The sequence below is a fragment of the Schistocerca cancellata genome, chromosome 1 (assembly GCF_023864275.1).
Source record: "Schistocerca cancellata isolate TAMUIC-IGC-003103 chromosome 1, iqSchCanc2.1, whole genome shotgun sequence".
Classification (NCBI taxonomy): Eukaryota; Metazoa; Arthropoda; class Insecta; order Orthoptera; family Acrididae; genus Schistocerca; species Schistocerca cancellata.
This window is the reverse complement of record NC_064626.1, coordinates 812,635,599-812,653,033: the sequence shown is the minus strand read 5'-3', so window position 1 is coordinate 812,653,033 and position 17,435 is coordinate 812,635,599. Positions and strand designations below refer to the sequence as shown.

The window sequence follows — 17,435 nt, the reverse complement described above, 5'->3', positions numbered from 1 at the left end:
GTTCCGGCGCCAACGTTTGCTGGCCGCTTATGCTGCCCATGTTCTAAGCTTGCCCGGGCATCCAAATTATCGTGTCCTGTTCCCGCAGTCAGTCGTCCATCTGCCAGAACGTCGGCCCCGGTCGGGTTGTCCAATCGCCGTACGCGTCAAGGAGCTTCTCTGCGGGCTTGGGTTTTTCCCTGTTCCACCTCCTTTTCGGGCGCCTCTGCGTACACCCCCGTGGTGTGTTCCTCGCCCTTGCCTTCGGCTCGACTTGGCACAGGGCTCGAAGGACTCGGTCCCTCCAGAGGCCTTCCGCCGCCGCTTTTATTCCATCCTGGCCACGTATCAGGGCTCTGGAATTGTTTACACCGACGGTTCGATGGTTGCTGGTCGTGTCGGGTATGCGCTAACTCTAGGGGACCATTCCGAACAACGGTCCTTGGCGGCTGGCTGCAGCGTTTACACTGCTGAGCTAGTCGCCATCTTTCGAGCCCTAGAGTATATCCGCTCCTGCTCAGGTGAGTCCTTCGTTATCTGTAGCGATTCCCTGAGCAGTTTACGAGCTCTCAACCAGTGTTTTCCTCGTTCTCGTCTGGTGATGGCTATCCATGAGTCCCTGCATACTCTTGCGCGTTGCGGCCGCTCTGTGGTCTTTGTGTGGACCCCCGGTCATGTCAGTATCCCGGGCAATGAACATGTTGACCGCCTGGCGAAAGAGGCCACGAGTAAACCATCTCTGGATGTTGGCCTCCCAGAGGCTGATTTGTGGGCAGTCCTCCGCCGAAAAGTTTTTGCGCTTTGGGACGCTGAATGGCGCGATCGGATTACACCCAATAAACTCCGTGCCATTAAGGAGACGACGTCTGTGTGGCGGTCCTCCATGCGAGCCAACCGCAGGTACTCAGTCGTCCTTTGTCAGCTCCGCATTGGCCACTCCCGGCTAACACACAGTTATTTACTGCGCCGGGTGGACCCTCCTGTATGTCGCTGCGGGGCGGCTTTGACGGTGGCCCACATTCTTTTGGCCTGCGCCCTTTTAGCTGTGGTCAGGCAGACATTTGCGCTGCCTGATATGCTCCCTGCCATTTTATCTGATGACCCTGTTATGGCTGCCTTAGTTTTACGTTTTATTAGGGCAGGGAGTTTTTATTCTTTAATCTGAGTGTTTCTGTTTTATTTTATTTTTTGTGTTGATTCTGGCCTTTGGCCTATGGTTTTAAACTGATCTTTTAATGTGTTTCTAAGTGGTTGGCTTTTCCTTTTTTATTTCTATGGTCGGCCAACCACTGTCACACTCTGTGTGGTTTTAGTTCGTTTTGTCTCGTCTTTCTCTCAGTTTCTCTTGTTCTGTATCGTCTGTGATCTATTCTGTTCCTCGTTTTTCTTCTCTGTGGGTGTTCTTTGTATTTGGAAAAAGGGACCGATGACCGTAGCAGTCTGGTCCCTTTCATCCCCCAAACCAACCAACCAATCATACAATAAAGGATCCTTTTTTCTATGTATTCTCAATACATTACATTTGTCTATGTTAAGGGTCAGTTGCTACTTCCTGCACCAAGTGCCTATCCGCTGCAGATCTTCCTGCATTTTGCTACAATTTTCTAATGCTGCAACTTCTCTGTATACTACAGCATCTTCCGCGAAACGCCGCATGGAACTTCTGACACTATCTACTAGGTCATTTATATATATTGTGAAAAGCAATGGTCCCATAACACTCCCCTGTGGCACGCCAGAGGTTACTTTAACGTCTGTAGACGTCTCTCCATTGAGAACAACATGCTGTGTTCTGTTTGCTAAAAACTCTTCAATCCAGCCACACAGCTGGTCTGATACTCCGTAGGCTCTTAATTTGTTTATCAGGTGACAGTGCGGAACTGTATCGAACGCCTTCTGGAAGTCAAGGAAAATTGCATCTACCTGGGAGCCTGTATCTAATATATTCTGGGTCTCGTGAACAAATAAAGCGAGTTGGGTCTCACGCGATCGCTGTTTCGGAAATCCATGTTGATTCCTACAGAGTAGATTCTGGGTTTCCAGAAATGACTTGATACACGAGCAAAAAACATGTTCTAAAATTCTACAACAGATCGATGTCAGAGATATAGGTCTATAGTTTTGCGCATCTGCTTGACGACCCTTCTGGAAGGCATGAGACCTCATCCCTGACTTTTGGTTTTCAGCCGCCAAGACTTGGGTTATGCACTTCTGTCGATGTCATACCCTTCTCCCAAACCAGAATGTTACCTTGATGACCAACAACGCAATGTGGTGAGGACAGACTTATCGTTTCTTAGGACTGGTCTTCTATTGTTGGTTGATGGGGATTCCCCATCTTAGCCAGCAGCTGGCTGCACCTTAGTACACTCTGAGTAACACCAGCTAGGGCACAGATTGCACTACCCTTCCGCAGCTTTAAAAAGCCCTGATACAATGCCCCCTTGATTATGAGAGTCTGGCGTACAGTTCAGCATCATCCTCAGCATTGCAGATACTGGATCCAATACACCATTGTGGGATTTGACTTGCAACAGGAGCCTTTTGAACTATCCATGTGAAGAGGTTATTCATGGAGCTTGGAATACCTCTATTGCGGGTCAGGTGCCAACAACAGCTTGTCAATTATGCTACCCACATTCACAGCTCCCCTAAGCATTCAAATTACCATCTCTTTTACAATCACAGTAATCCAGTTCCTGCAACAGTGGCTCAGATCCCTCAGATCAGGGATTATGATTGCAATCCACATCCGGTCTATCCTCTCTGAACTTCCGTTGTTTCCTCTTCCACCTCTCCTTTAGACCCACTCATGTATATATCTGTCGGCCACAGCTTCCTCTTGACCTATCACGAGGTCCAAAGGACTCAGTTCATCCTAAGGCCCAATGCCGTCAATTTCTCTCCATCCTTGGTGCATCTAGGAGTTCAGAAGTAGTCTACACTGACCGCTCGATGGTTGCTGGTCATGTAGGCTTTGTTTATACTCGCATGGGTCGTACTGAACTGCGCTCCTAGCCGGATGGCTGTAGTATTTTCACTGTGCAGTTGGTAGCCACCTCTTGAGGTCTTGAGTGTCTCTGTAACTGCACTGGTGAGTCCTTTCTCATCTGCAGCGACTCCTTGAGCAGTTTGCAAGCTTTTGACCATTGCTGCCCTCACCATTCCTTTGTCATTGCTATCCAGGATTCCTTGTATGCCCTTGAACAGTGTGTATGCTCAGTGACCTTAATCTGAACCCTTGGCCACGTCGGGATCCTTGGGAATGAACTCACTGATATCCTGACCAAAATGGCTAACATAAACTGACTCTTGAGATCAGTATTCTGGAGACAGACCTCCGATTGGTATTACTTGTCAAGTTTTAGGTGACTGGAATATGGAATGGCTCACTCTGTCTTCACCAAACAAACTATTGGTGATAAATGAGACTATGAATCTGTGGAGGTTCTCCATGCAGGCGTCTCGCAAGGACTCTACCATCCTTAGACGGGTCTGCATTGGTCATACTTGGCTGACTCATGGTCATCTCCTATGTTGCGAGGACCCATCCAATTGTCGTTGTGGCTCCTGTTTTACAGTGATCCACATTTTGCTGGACTCTCGCAACCTAGCCACCCTGCTGCGGACTCTTAATCTCCCTGATTCACTATCTCTGGTGTTAGGAGATGATGCCTCAATGGTTGACTTAGTTTCACATTTTATTCATGAAGTGGGCTCTTTCCACACTCTTACCCTTATTGCCCCATTGCGGGGTTGGCAGAACACGCTGTTTCCTCCTATGCCCAAACTGGGTTGCGGCTGTATGGGCTTGGTGTTCCACCATAGTCCTCACCCTACCAGCTCTTTTACTTTTGTCTCGCCTCATGCATCGTCTGTTAGACTTGTTCATCTTTTGTCTCTCTGTGCTCCTTTTTCCCTGTCTGTGTCGTTAATTTTTCCAAGGGAATTTCTGAATGGAGTACCTCTGGTAAGTGGCAGGGCTACGGGTGTATGTACCCTCATTGCACTCTGCTTTCAGGGGCTTCCGGCTGCTCCCTAGATGGGGCATCTTGCCTGCCTTTCTTCCTCTGTCTCCCTTTCTTCTTTTTGTCCCTTATCTGAGCCTTGTTGACCTTTTGTAGGCCGTGGGGATTCTTTCCCTAGGTTTTGCATTGTAGGCTGTCTCTGTTCTACAGTCATACACACATGTCTGTTTGAAGAAAAGTGGACTGATGGCCTCATAGTTTGGTCCTTTTAACCATCCAATCACCCAACCTACCTGCTCTTGTCACAGCGCTTTGGTTCCCTAGGATTTTAAGAGATATAGATCATAAGGGGGCCAATGGCCTTAGCGCACTGGTAACACCAGTTCCCGTCAGTTCACCAAAGTTAAATGCTGTTGGGCTTGGTTAGCATTTGGATGGCTGACCATCTGGTCTGCTGGGTGCTGTTGGCAAGTGGGGTGCACTCAGCCTTAGTGAGCAAATTGAATAGCTAGTTGGTTGAGAAGTAGCAGCTGCGGTCATGAAAACTGACAATGGCCAGCAGAGCGATACTTTGACTAGGGCTGTTGATAAAATTTCAATATATCGATATTTTTTCCAAAAAATGCTGATATATGTCGGCGATATTCTTTTCCATGATATATCAATACCGAAATGACAACATCCAGGGCCGATATTTTTATTCTGTATTATATTTTTCGCAATTTTTGGTAAATATTTGAAATTGTTCTTTTGAATTTGTAGTAGAACATAATTTTACTTTCACTGTGTGAAGGAATCTTACTACTTTTTGAGCTTTCATCACACCCAGTCTTTCTCTTTGTGTGAAGCAAGTATAGGTGACACAAAGAAGTCTGACTGCATGGAGTGTTGTGATTGGAATAACAGCATTCCCAATGTGAAGAAATAGAACACATGATATGTTTAAAAAAAAAAAAAAATTAATGCAAATGCACATCAGCATTCTTCAAAAGCACTTTCTGAAAATAATGAACAAAAATCTAAGTGACAAGACTGGTTTTTACGGTGGGTGGAGACATGTGAGGGGGAAATGCTGATGTAATCGGTGCTCGGTGCTACCAACGGGAACAGTAGTGTTCAACTTCATCATGCAATTTTGACACTACAACTGCTAGGTTGCTGGTGTTGGCAGAAATGAAAAAACAGGGAAGTCAGCATGAAGTGTTTTGGACAAATCTGATACGTGTAGAAACTGAATGACAGACACCTTTTATTGTGCCACTTACATGCAGTTACCATTGTTAGCAAAGCGGTTATCGCTAAGCATGAATGTGCCTTGTTTACCTTTCAATTCCTGCTCTGAGGGGAATAGGCAGCCTGCTAGCTTATTGATGAGCAGAATATCTAATAATAAATCAATACTTAAACATACAGCTCTAAAACTGGCATTGTATTTACAATGTGCAGCTGATATTTTTATAGGCCAGTACATCGATATTTTTTTTGTTGATATATCGATACTCTTTGTCTACATATCAATGGTCAATAATGGTATTTTTAAAAATTTTGATATATTGGTTTCCCAATATTTTTAAAAATATCAATGGTTGTAGTGCTGACCACACACCCCTCCATATCTGCATCTAGTGACACCTATAGGCTGAGGATGACATGGCAGATTGTCAGTACCATTAGGGTCTTCTGAGATCTGTTCGGACAGGTTTAGAGTATTTTTATATCACAATAGGCTTTAATTTTCAAGCCGTTGCACCATTTCCATTGAAAAGAAGTGTGCATTAGACCTTGGTAGCCTTAAATTCAGGTGCTGTTTTTTCTTCAATAGACATGAATGTGCAGCTAAGCAATCATTTCCAAAATAAACCTGTTTCTTCAGTTATAGAATTATTCTGTGATAATTTCTTTAAACCTCTTTTTAAATTCCTTAGCGATGTCTGAAGGGATCAAACCAACCTGAGCTATCCGAGAAAGGTGCTGTATCGTCCTCTTCGTTTGTTAAATCTGCATATAAGCTCTTGGCTTTAGCTTGAATAGCAGCTCCAGCTAGAGGTATGTGCTGTTGGTTTTGGTGCTCAGTCCTATGGCTTAGCACTTTTTCCATTATTTCCATCACCTCAGAGGAAGATATGGTCACATTTTAGTTACTTGAAGATTGAACAATTCTTTGAATTGATTCTGCCTAGTCATAAATATTTCTCACAGTGGATTCACTAAGCCCCAAAGCACACTGAATGTCAACGATATGCTCACATTTCTCGTAGCAATCCAAAACTTCTAACTTTGTTTCTAATGAAAAGGACCTTTGTACATGCTTCTTCCTCTTAGCAGGCACACTTTATTTCCCTTTACCTAACATTTTAAACACAGAATCTGTCCAATGCAACTTCAGAGCTCTACTGAAACGAACTGAAAATTCTCATCTTGACAAACATGACAGATGCTATCTGATTTATTAATGACAGAAGATGAACATTCAAATTCACTAAAGCATTGCTGCATCCATGTTCTGTAAACAGATGGCTGCACTGAACGTAAAACAAAACTCGTGTGTGTGCGAAAATGCAGATAACTAATCCATGTATAACAGGGTCTACCTGTATGTACATTTACTTTCCATATCCTATCAGTGAAACTTTCAACTGACTTATTGTGCTCTTTTAACACCCCACTCAATTGCTCCCAGAAAATTCTCATGCTGTTCTGCTTCTTATAGCATTGCAGGAGAACTTGTTTTAAATGCTCATATGTTTGTGGGTTTCTCAACTCTTCCTTATATAAAACAAATGCTTTTGCCTCCCCTGTTACTCGCAACCTAGCTATTTGCAAAAGCTGATCATCTGTCCAAAACTCACATCTTTGCTACTGCTTCCAGATCATCCAGGAAAAACAATACATCATCAGTTGGTTTGCCAGAAAGGAAATCATCAAGCTAGTAACAGCTGAATCCAAAAATGTAGTAGCCAAAGTGGATGATGAGCTATTGGCCTCCATAGCAACCATTTATTTATGCATCTCATTGTAATCTGCTGACAGTTGCCCTGCCTGACTTGTTAATGACTGAATTGCCTCCTGTCTCAGAACACCCTGCATCATTGACTCTGTCTTTGTGGAACCTTTATCTGTATCCACAATACACAGTCAAGTAGACTAAGAACAACAATACCTTGACAAATAATAGCTTAAATACTCACAAGCATAGAATATGGACATTTAGCTTAATCATGAGCCACTTTGACTTGGTATCTTGCCTGGCAGTACGGCCGTAGTCGTGGCATGTGAAACACTCCACTAATGTCTAATAGACTGCACTGCAAGCACATTATTGGCTCCAAATAGTGCTTCCTGGTATTGCCACAAAAATATGACAAATCAGCTGGTTTCTCTGGCCATGTAAATGTTGCTTCTTTGTTATGATGACAGTCCTCATTTGAACCCGTCTTAACTGCACACAGAAATAGAAGAAGAGAAACAAAACAAGTTTGTGAATTCATCTCACTGTAACTCTTGATCTAACAGCTATGGTTGGCTGCAACATGATGCTGGTCCAGCTGCAGAAGTCTGTCGCAGTGACAGTTGATGCCTCTGACACCAAAATGTAGAGGCCTGGGATGGATGGGCTCTACAGTGCCATGGTTGAGTTGAGACAGTGGGTTGTCATCGTGAAGATGACTGATGGTTGCTCAAGGGAACATGATTAATAGTCATACATTTTACTAGCACACAAAGGCTACAACTCTAATTGCTACACTCTGCAATGGCAATGTTCCCCTCTGCATCCCCCCCCCTCCCCCCATCACCACCTCCACAACTAAGCATATGTTGACAGCAGAGAGCGTGGTGGCACTAATGCAACAGGCAGCCAGTGACACATGGTGTCAGCAAGTAGGCGCTAATGCTGGCACGCAGAGTCTGCAGCAGCCTGTGTACTGTCTGGGCACAGCCCTACAACTCAGGGCATGATATGTCAGTAGGCACGGAGTCCCACTATGATTCTTATAATGGAAGACAACCCTCAGCAATGGTTCTGCCCTTGCAAGCAGAGGCATACAGCATCAGTATGCCCACCCAGGTGTAGGTGGTAAAGTGATAGCACCACCCTGATCTCGAATGCCTGCCTTCCAGGGCTAGTCCAGCCTACAAAAGAAAATTAGGAGAAAAAAAATTCGTGTAGTTGCAAATTTTTGTACAGTGGTAGGGGGAGATGTGATGAATAACGTACAAGAAATCCTGACTGGTAGGGTGTGGCCTTGGGGTTGGAGGGACATTTAAAGTTAACTTTTTCATGTTTTTCTTGGCTATATCGAGAACTGTGGCTTCTAGTGAAAATGTTTCCCATTACAGAAATAAATTATATTAAATTTCCTACAAAAAGCTCCTGTTCATTTCTTTTTTCTAGGACTAATAGTTTTGGTTTTGCAAGGCATGGAAAAATTGTAGATTATTAAAAACTGTTTTTTAATGGTATAAAATTGATGTTCATTGAAAAATGAAGTGGGTTAAGAATAAGTAGTAAATGTTTGTACCACATCTAAAGGCAGTAGAACGATATTAAGGGATAAATTTTATTCTGGTAGTGACAGGGTAGAAAGGTGGAGGTGGAGGTTAGAAGCATGCAGATTGTTGTCATGAACATCCTTCCTTCATAGGTCTGGAAAATGAAGAGTGAGCAGGCAATTCCACATGTAACTAAAGGGTGTTAACCAAGGTTATGCTGATCCTTCCACAGCTTGCCTGATGAATCACTGGCAACTCAGTGTGCAGACATGCCCGGGGTTCTTTATTTTCTGCAAAGTACACTGACACTACATGGACTACAGATGTTGTTGTTGCTGTGGTCTTCAGTCCTGAGACTGGTTTGATGCAGCTCTCCATGCTACTCTATCCTGTGCAAGCTTCTTCATCTCCCAGTACCTACTGCAACCTACATCCTTCTGAATCTGTTTAGTGTATTCATCTCTTGGTCTCCCTCTATGATTTTTACCCTCCACGCTGCCCTCCAATCCCTTGATGCCTCAGAACATGTCCTACCAACCAATCCCTTCTTCTAGTCAAGTTGTGCCACAAACCTCTCTTCTCCCCAATCCTATTCAATACCTCCTCATTAATTATATGATCTACCCATCTAATCTTCAGCGTTCTTCTGTAGCACCACATTTTGAGAGCTTCTATTCTCTTCTTGTCCAAACTATTTATCGTCCATGTTTCACTTCCATACATGGCTACACTCCATACAAATACTTTCAGAAACGACTTCCTGACACTTAAATCTATACTCGATGTTAACAAATTTCTCTTCTTCAGAAACGCTTTCCTTGCCATTGCCAGTCTACATTTTATATCCTCTCTACTTCGACCATCATCAGTTATTTTGCTCCCCAGATAGCAAAACTCCTTTACTACTTTAACTGTCTCATTTCCTAATCTCATTCCCTCAGCATCACCAGATTTAATTCGACTACATTCCATTATCCTCATTTTGCTTTTGTTGATGTTCATCTTGTACCCTCCTTTCATGACACTGTCCATTCCGTACAACTGCTCTTCCAAGTCCTTTGCTGTCTCTGACAGAATTACAATGTCATCGGCAAACCTCAAAGTTTTTATTTCTTCTCCGTGGATTTTAATACCTGCTCCGAATTTTTCTTTTGTTTCTTGCACTGCTTGCTCAATATACAGATTGAATAACATCGGGGAGAGGCTACAACCCTGTCTCACTCCCTTCCCAGCCACTGCTTCCCTTTCATGCCCCTCGACTCTTATAACTACCATCTGGTTTCTGTAAAAATTGTAAATAGCCTTTCGCTCCCTGTATTTTACCCCTGCCAACTTCAGAATTTAAAAGAGAGTATTCCAGTCAACATTGTCAAAAGCTTTCTCTAAGTCTACAAATGCTAGAAATGTGGGTTTGTCTTTTCTTAATCTTGCTTGTATGATAAGTTGTAGGGTCAGTATTGCCTCACGTTTTCCAATCTTTCTACGGAATCCAAACTGATCTTCCCTTAGGTCGGCTTCTACCAGTTTTTCCATTCGTCTGTAAAGAATTCGTGTTCGTATTTTGCATCCGTGGCTTGATAAACTGATAGTTCGGTAGTTTCGCATCTGTCAGCACCTGCTTTCTTTGGGATTGGAATTATTATATTCTTCTTGAAGTCTGAGGGTATTTCGCCTGTCTCATACATCTTGCTCACCAGATGGTAGAGTTTTGTCAGGACTGTCTCTCCCAAGGCCGTCAGTAGTTCTAATGGAATGCTGTCTACTCCCAGGGCCTTGTTTCGACTCAGGTCTTTCATTGCTCTGTCAAATTCTTCACGCAGTATCGTATCTCCCATTTCATCTTCATCTACATACTCTTCCATTTCCATAATATTGTCCTCAAGTACACTGCCCTTGTATAGACCCTCTATATATTCCTTCCACCTTTCTGCTTTCCCTTATTTGCTTAGAAATGGGTTTCCATCTGAGCTCTTGATATTCAAACAAGTGGTTCTCTCTTCTCCAAAGGTCTCTTTAATTTTCCTGTAGGCAGTATCTATCTTACCCCTAGTGAGATAAGCCTCTACATCCTTACATTTGTCCTCTAGCCATCCCTGCTTAGCCATTTTGCACTTCCTGTCGATCTCATTTTTGAGACGTTTGTATTCCTTTTTGCCTGCTTCATTTACTGCATTTTTATATTTTCTCCTTTCATCAATTAAATTCAATATTTCTTCTGTTACCCAAGGGTTTCTACTAGCCCTCGTCTTTTTACCTACTAGATCCTCTGGTGCCTTCACTACTTCATCTCTCAAAGCTACCCATTTTTCTTCTTTCCCCCATTCCTGTCAATTGTTCCCTTATGCTCTCCCTGAAACTCTGTACAACCTCTGGTTTTGTCAGTTTATCCAGGTCCCATCTCCTTAAATTCCCACCTTTTTGCAGTTTCTTCAGTTTTAATCTACAGTTCATAACCAATAGATTGTGGTCAGAGTCCACATCTACCCCTGGAAATGTCTTAAAATTTAAAACCTGGTTCCTAAATCTCTGTCTTATCATTATATAATCTATCTGAAACCTGTCAGTATCTCCAGGCTGCTTCCATGTATACAACAGATATGAATTATTAATCATACTAACACAAGAAACACATATGGATAGAATCTGAGTACAAGTATATATCTGCACACTGTTCTATAATGCTCGAGGGATATTGATTCTTTGTCATCCTGCATGGCAGCTGTAGTGTTCTCTCAGTGCTTGCTCTTAAGTTTATAGACAGACCATATCTCCCCAGCACTTTCTGTCCAGTTTTCTTATGAGTAGGCAAAATAACTCCACTGATCTTGTGTTTATAAAGTGGAATTATTTTTAGGTTATTGTTAAGTGAGGTGTTACGTAAACGAGTTCAACAAGTGGAGCTGTCAACTGTCTACTGCACCAAAGAGCCTATCCCGAACATGTTGTCAATATGTATTTGACAGTGTTGATTTCATTGTCTCCACTAACTTTTTTTTTACTTTACTTTATCCAGTGCATCATTCCAGCCTAACATCTGACAAGGCCCAGAGGCTTAAACAGGCAGCCTCTGTAATTAAGGCACTTTAAATATTTCAATGCAAGTCAAGCAATGCATTGCAGGAAATTCTTATTCTAAATTTAAACTTGGTCATGCATGTTCCATCAGACATTATCGGCACCCACCATGTGCAATATACTGTGGGTGTGTGGTAAGTGGCTCCACTCTGTGCAGGCCACTCAACAAGTGTCAGTAGTTCTTGAATGGAAGAGATTTCTGCTGTTACACAATTAATGTTGAGAAAAGTGCTGTAACTGTTTGTCATTCATTAATTCACCACCAAGTGTCTGGAACATAGTTGCACAGCTTTACAATATGCTGTCGACAGCAGACAGCAGAAAGATCAACATGTATCAAGCCAATCCTTTTGCCACCAACACTACATAGGTCACTGACAACATCACATTTAAAAATTAAACACTTCTCAGCTATTGTTTGTAGGTACGTATTTTACATAAAAATTCACTTAAAAACTACAAATAAGTACTCACTAAATAAACTGCAAAAAACTCCACTACATAACACGAACTCAGTGAAGTTATTTAGTCTACATACATGAGAGAAATAGATGAGAAATGCTGGGGAGATATAGTCTTATCTGTAAATTGCAAAGCAAGTAGCACTCTTGGTGAAGTCTCCTTTCCCAAAAGAATTCTGCAGCTGCTGTACAGGATGACTAAGAATAAATTTTCTCTCTAGCATTTTAGAAAAGTGTGCAGAGATTTATGTAGATTCTGTCCACATACATTTCTTGTATTAGTGTTATTAGTAATTCATATCCATAGTCCTTGTAGTGGTAATGCACTTTGTGGAAAATATACAACCCCAGGCATGTCTGCACGTTGCGTCGTCAGTGATTCATAAGGTGAGCTGCAGAAGGGTCTGCATAACTTAGTGAAACACCAAGTTATACTTTTTGTGACTTAGCTCAGTAAAGAGAATGAGGAATTGCCTGCTCAGTAGACCCATAAAGGAGGGAAGTGCATGACCAAAATCTAGTGACCTACCTCCCCTCATGCTTCTAACCTGCACCCCCACCTTTCCACCATGTTACACCCCCAGAAAACAATTTATCCATTACTAGGGCTCTATTGCTCTTAGATGTGGTAGACACATTTAATATTTGTTCTTAAACCACTTCATTTAACAGCAGACAATAATTTGGTACCATTAAAACACTATTTTTAATAATCTGCAATTTTTTCCATCCCCTGCAATGCAGAAAATGAATCCTAAGGAACAAGTGAATAGAACATTTTCGTAGGAAATTTAATGTAGTTTAATTTCGTACTGGGAATCATTCTTGCTGGATGCTGCAGCATCAAGATATTTAAGAGAAACCTAAAAAAGAAACCTTTACACAACCCCCACCCCTATGCTCACATGCCATCAGTCAGGATTTTTACTATGTTGTTCATGACGGTCCTCACTACCATTGTACAGAAATTTGTGACTGCACGAATTTCTTCCCCAGTCAACATTTTTTGGCCTTCATTGACTGGGCTAAACAGAAGATGGTTGTGGCTGGTTTATGGCCAAGGCTAGGAGGTGCCAAGTCCACAGTGGAGGACTTAGAACAAGCAGTAGGCCTGTCAATGGTGGAGGCCAAATCTCGTGTTGGCTGCCTGTCACCTGATGTAGTCCTACCCTCAAAGTTGGTGCTGCCAGACTGAGATGAATTTGACTAAAAATGATGGGTATTTATAAAGATTTGTCATCTACTTGTTTTTTCTGAAACACCACATCTAACCACACACCAAAACAAGCCCATAGTTTGCGGATGTAGTAACCAGCCTGTCAATGCTATTGTTGCTGCTGTATGGACGTTATTGAGGTTCTTTTGTATCAGCTGTGGCAGTTGTGCTATTTACTTGGTAGCATTGAAAAACAGTGGTGATACTACACATTCTTTTATGAAATGAAGGAATGTTTATATCCATAAATTATCATTTAAGTCACTTTTTGTGGCTTTATTTGCTACTGTTGCTTATTTAGATCTTTTAAAAAAACCTTTATTCTATAGACAATGTGGGTTTATGTATTTTATGAATGTAATGTGGTGGAACAAGAAAGAATCAGAATGAAGTAATACAATAGATAAAAAATTTACTCACCAGGTGGTGGCAGGAGAATACATATATAAAAAAAGGTTTTAGGTATGCAAGCTTTTGGAGTCAGTGGCTCCCTCTTCTGGCAGAAAGGTTGAAGGACAATGAAGAGGGGCAGAGTTGTGAGAAACTGATGTTTGAGGGAAGAATACAGATGGCGCGTGTGGTAAAACAGGCCCTGAGGTCACGACTGTCATGTCGTAGAGCATGATGTACAATGGGATATTGTGTGTTGCCAGTATACACCCTCTGCCTATGCCCATTCCTCCTAATTGATAATCCTGTGATCGTACCTGCTGCAGGACTTGCCTTATGCACCCCCCTACCACCATCTATACCAGCCTTGTAACTCGCAAAACATATACTATCGAAGGGAGAGCCACCTGTGAAAGAGCATGTGTCATGTACGAGCTGTTATGTAAACACTGTTAGGCCTTTTGCATCAACATCACCAAGTTATCAGTTAGGTTGAATGGGCATAGGCAGATGGTGTATACTGGCAACACACAATATCCTGTTCCAATTCTTGCTCTACAGCATGACAGTCATGACCTCGATGCCTGTTTCACCACATGCGCCATCTTGATTCTTCCCCAGACACCAGTTTCTCAGAACTCTGCAGGTGGGAACTAGCGCTACAGCATGCTCTTGGTTCTCGCCACCCACCTGGCCTTAATTTACATTAATTTCTTCCATCTCAGCATTTCTGCACAGTAACTACTCCTTTCTTCACTCTATTTTATTTTCTACACTTTTCCTTTTCTGACCCGTATATTTTTCATTGCCCCCTTTCCCACCTCTATTACATACAGTGCACTTAGCTGTTCAGTTGTATTACCTCGCTCACTCATTTTGTCAGTAACCTCTGCCTTGCATATTATCCTGTCTTCCACCTTTAAGCTCTCAGGTTTTCAGATCATGTCCAATGCAGTCCCCAACAATCAGTCTTTCCTTCTCATGCCTTCTGGTAAGTCTTCCCTGACCCACGGTCTGGGTGACTTTTCTGAGCTCTACACCTTTTCCTAAACTTCTCCAGTCCTTTTCCTTCACCCCTCTTCCTTACCCTTCACCCCTTCCGCCAGAAGAAGGAGCCACTGGCTCTGAAAGCTTCCATACCTAAAACCTATTTTTACATGTTTGTTCTCCTGCTGCTGCTTGGTGAGTAGATTTTTTTGTCTGTGTTCTTACTTTATATTGTCAAAAATTCTTTACTTTCGTTGTTATAAAGAATCAGAATGAGATATAATAACACTGTGAATATTAACCTGCAAAGTGTACGTCAGTTGACCTTGTGAAACATTGTGGTAATATGTGGCGTAGATATTAAAGACATGTTATTTCAGATCTTTGGAAGTAATTGTTTAATAGTTTCTAAAGTGCTGAAATGATTTGCTATTCATGACATCACTGTTGCTCTTTGCTGGTCAAGTTGGAGTATCTATTGATATTTAGAAACTAAAAATTCATATAATGTTTTACATAACTGCTTATCATTTTCAGATTAACAAATGGGAGATCTGGATATATACTGCAATTTCAGTAAATGTCGGAAACGTTTGAGCAGAATTGCTTGGATAACAAGTTGTTCCCATGCATTTTGCGAAGAACATGGTGATAGTGAATTTTCACAAAAGCTTGATGACGTGAAAACATGTCCAACATGTTCCACCTCTTTGTCTAATAAGTATGATATTGTTAAAGTGGATTTGAATCCATCACCACAGTTCAGATCGGTAATTTGTTTTTGAACTTGACATGTTTATTCATTGTTCCCATATTTTTCTTTGTAGTGTGCTATTATTTTGAAATTTTCTTATAGTAGCTTACTTGTTGGAGTTCTTGGCTTCAGAGTGCAGTATATTGTCCACTAAAAAGTAAACTGCAAAATGCTGTTGATAGAATATGTCTGTGTTCGATATAAAATCATTAGCATTCATTTTATTGGTATACAGGTGTCATAGGCATCTTGGTCATCGACCAAGTCTTGACAAATTCCAGTGAAGCCAAAACGACTCTTAAATACTTGTATTCAAATGAGATCACGATAAACGTTTCATTGGCCTCTAAAATTCTACACATTAAAAGAAAGTCCTGTATATGATAGGAGTTAAAGACTGGTACAATTTTAGCCGTATGAGTTGTGGTCATTAAGACATCAGCGGTGTGAAATCATTTGGCACTCTGTCGGCTCTGTTGGGACAAATTTTTCTTCAACTATTTTGCTGCAGAAATATATTTTTTCTGCAAGTATTTTATTATTATTAACAGAAGCGTAAGCCAATATGTATTTTACATATCACAAACAATTATTTTAATGTGTTTGATGTTACCTGTCATCTAGAATTTAATTGCAGTACTAAAGATAATGTCCAAACTATGAACAAAATGTTTGTTATATGTAGCAGTGCGCTTATTAAGTACCACTACTCTCTGGTATTGGATTTCTCCAGCTCATCGTATTTAGTCTTCTGCTGCCTGACATCTCACTGCTAAGTTTGTCATAGGCTACAACTCGGAATTAAATTAGACTGCTCATAATACAGGGTGTCCGAAAAGTCTTTCCCCGATTACATAAATTGATAACTCAGGCTAGAAGTAAGATACAAATATGATACTGGTGACTAATTGTTTACAAACTATCAAAGTTTTTTCACACATCAGTAAACTTCCACATGAGCACCCTTGGTAGCACGTAGCACATCTAGGCGGTATTCAATTTCCTTCCACACATTAGCCAACATCACTGGAGGGATCGATTCAACAACTGTGGTTATCTGTTGCCGCAGGGTTTCAAAATCTGGTACACGTGTTCGGTAGACCTCGTCCTTGACATAACCCCATAAAGAAGTCTAATGGGGTTATGTCAGGAGAGCGTGGAGGCCAAACTGTTGGCCCATCACGACCAATCCATCGCCCAGGAAAGGTCATATTGAGATAGACACGGACGTCCAAACCCCAATGAGGAAAGGTCATATTGAGATAGACACGGACGTCCAAACCCCAATGAGGCAGTGCACCGTCTTGCTGAAACAAGACTCCGGGATGATACTGAAGCAGCTGAGGAAGAGCATACAGTTGCAACATGTCCAGATACACTGCAGATGTGGTGATAGCCTCAGCGAAGAAGAATGGCCTGATAATTTAATCGTGCAATAGCGCGCACCGAACATTCACCTTTGGACTGCCTCTGGTGCACTCCATGACCTTGCCAGGGGGTTGTGAACCCCAAATGCGCACATTATGGCGATTCATTACTCCACTGACAAAAAAGGTCGCTTTGTCGGAAAAGGCAATTCGCCTGAGATAAACATCATCGTCCTCAATACATGATAGCATATCGACCGCAAAGTCATATCGACGTGTACTGTCATTGGGCAACAAGGCCTGAACGATTTGCACTTTGTATGCACGAAACAATAAATGTTTGTGTAAAATGTCATGGAGAGAGCTTTGTGGCATATGTAACTCACGTGAGGTCCTGTGCACCGATTTTTTTGGACTTCGCAGAAAAGACTGCCTTACAGCTTCTACCCTGTCTGCCGAGGTTCTTGGTCGACCAGACCTCGGAAGGTCAGCAACCGATCCTGTGTTCTTGAACTTCTGATACCAGGCTTTAATGCTCTTGACATTAGGTGGATTCCTTCCAAATGTTGTCTGGAAGTGTCTCTGCACTGTGGTTTGTGATCATGTCTCATGGTACCACAGGACACACCGTGCCTTCTCCTGATTGGTTAACATGGATTCTTGGGCACTGCACCTCATCCACTACTTACGTACTGCGAACCTAAAACAGAAAAAAAAAAACTTTGATAGTTGTAAACAATTCGACAC

The 17,435-nt window shown here is 42.0% G+C and overlaps 1 protein-coding gene across 3 annotated transcripts in view; it reads left to right on the top strand.

Moving 5' to 3' along the window:
• The window catches only part of LOC126188137 (E3 ubiquitin-protein ligase CCNB1IP1-like), a 230,645-nt gene that overhangs the window by 47,677 nt on the left and 165,533 nt on the right, over positions 1 to 17,435 (top strand). For 2 of the 3 annotated variants that reach the window (XR_007537824.1, XM_049929631.1), the window contains exon 2: positions 15,105 to 15,337. The exons of the other annotated variant lie outside the window; for it this stretch is intronic. Coding sequence is in view for 1 of the 2 variants with exons in the window: in XM_049929631.1 (XP_049785588.1) it covers positions 15,113 to 15,337 (225 nt within the window). In the remaining variant the exon portion in view is untranslated. The remainder of the gene's footprint in view (positions 1 to 15,104; positions 15,338 to 17,435) is intronic. 3 annotated transcript variants of the gene reach the window in all.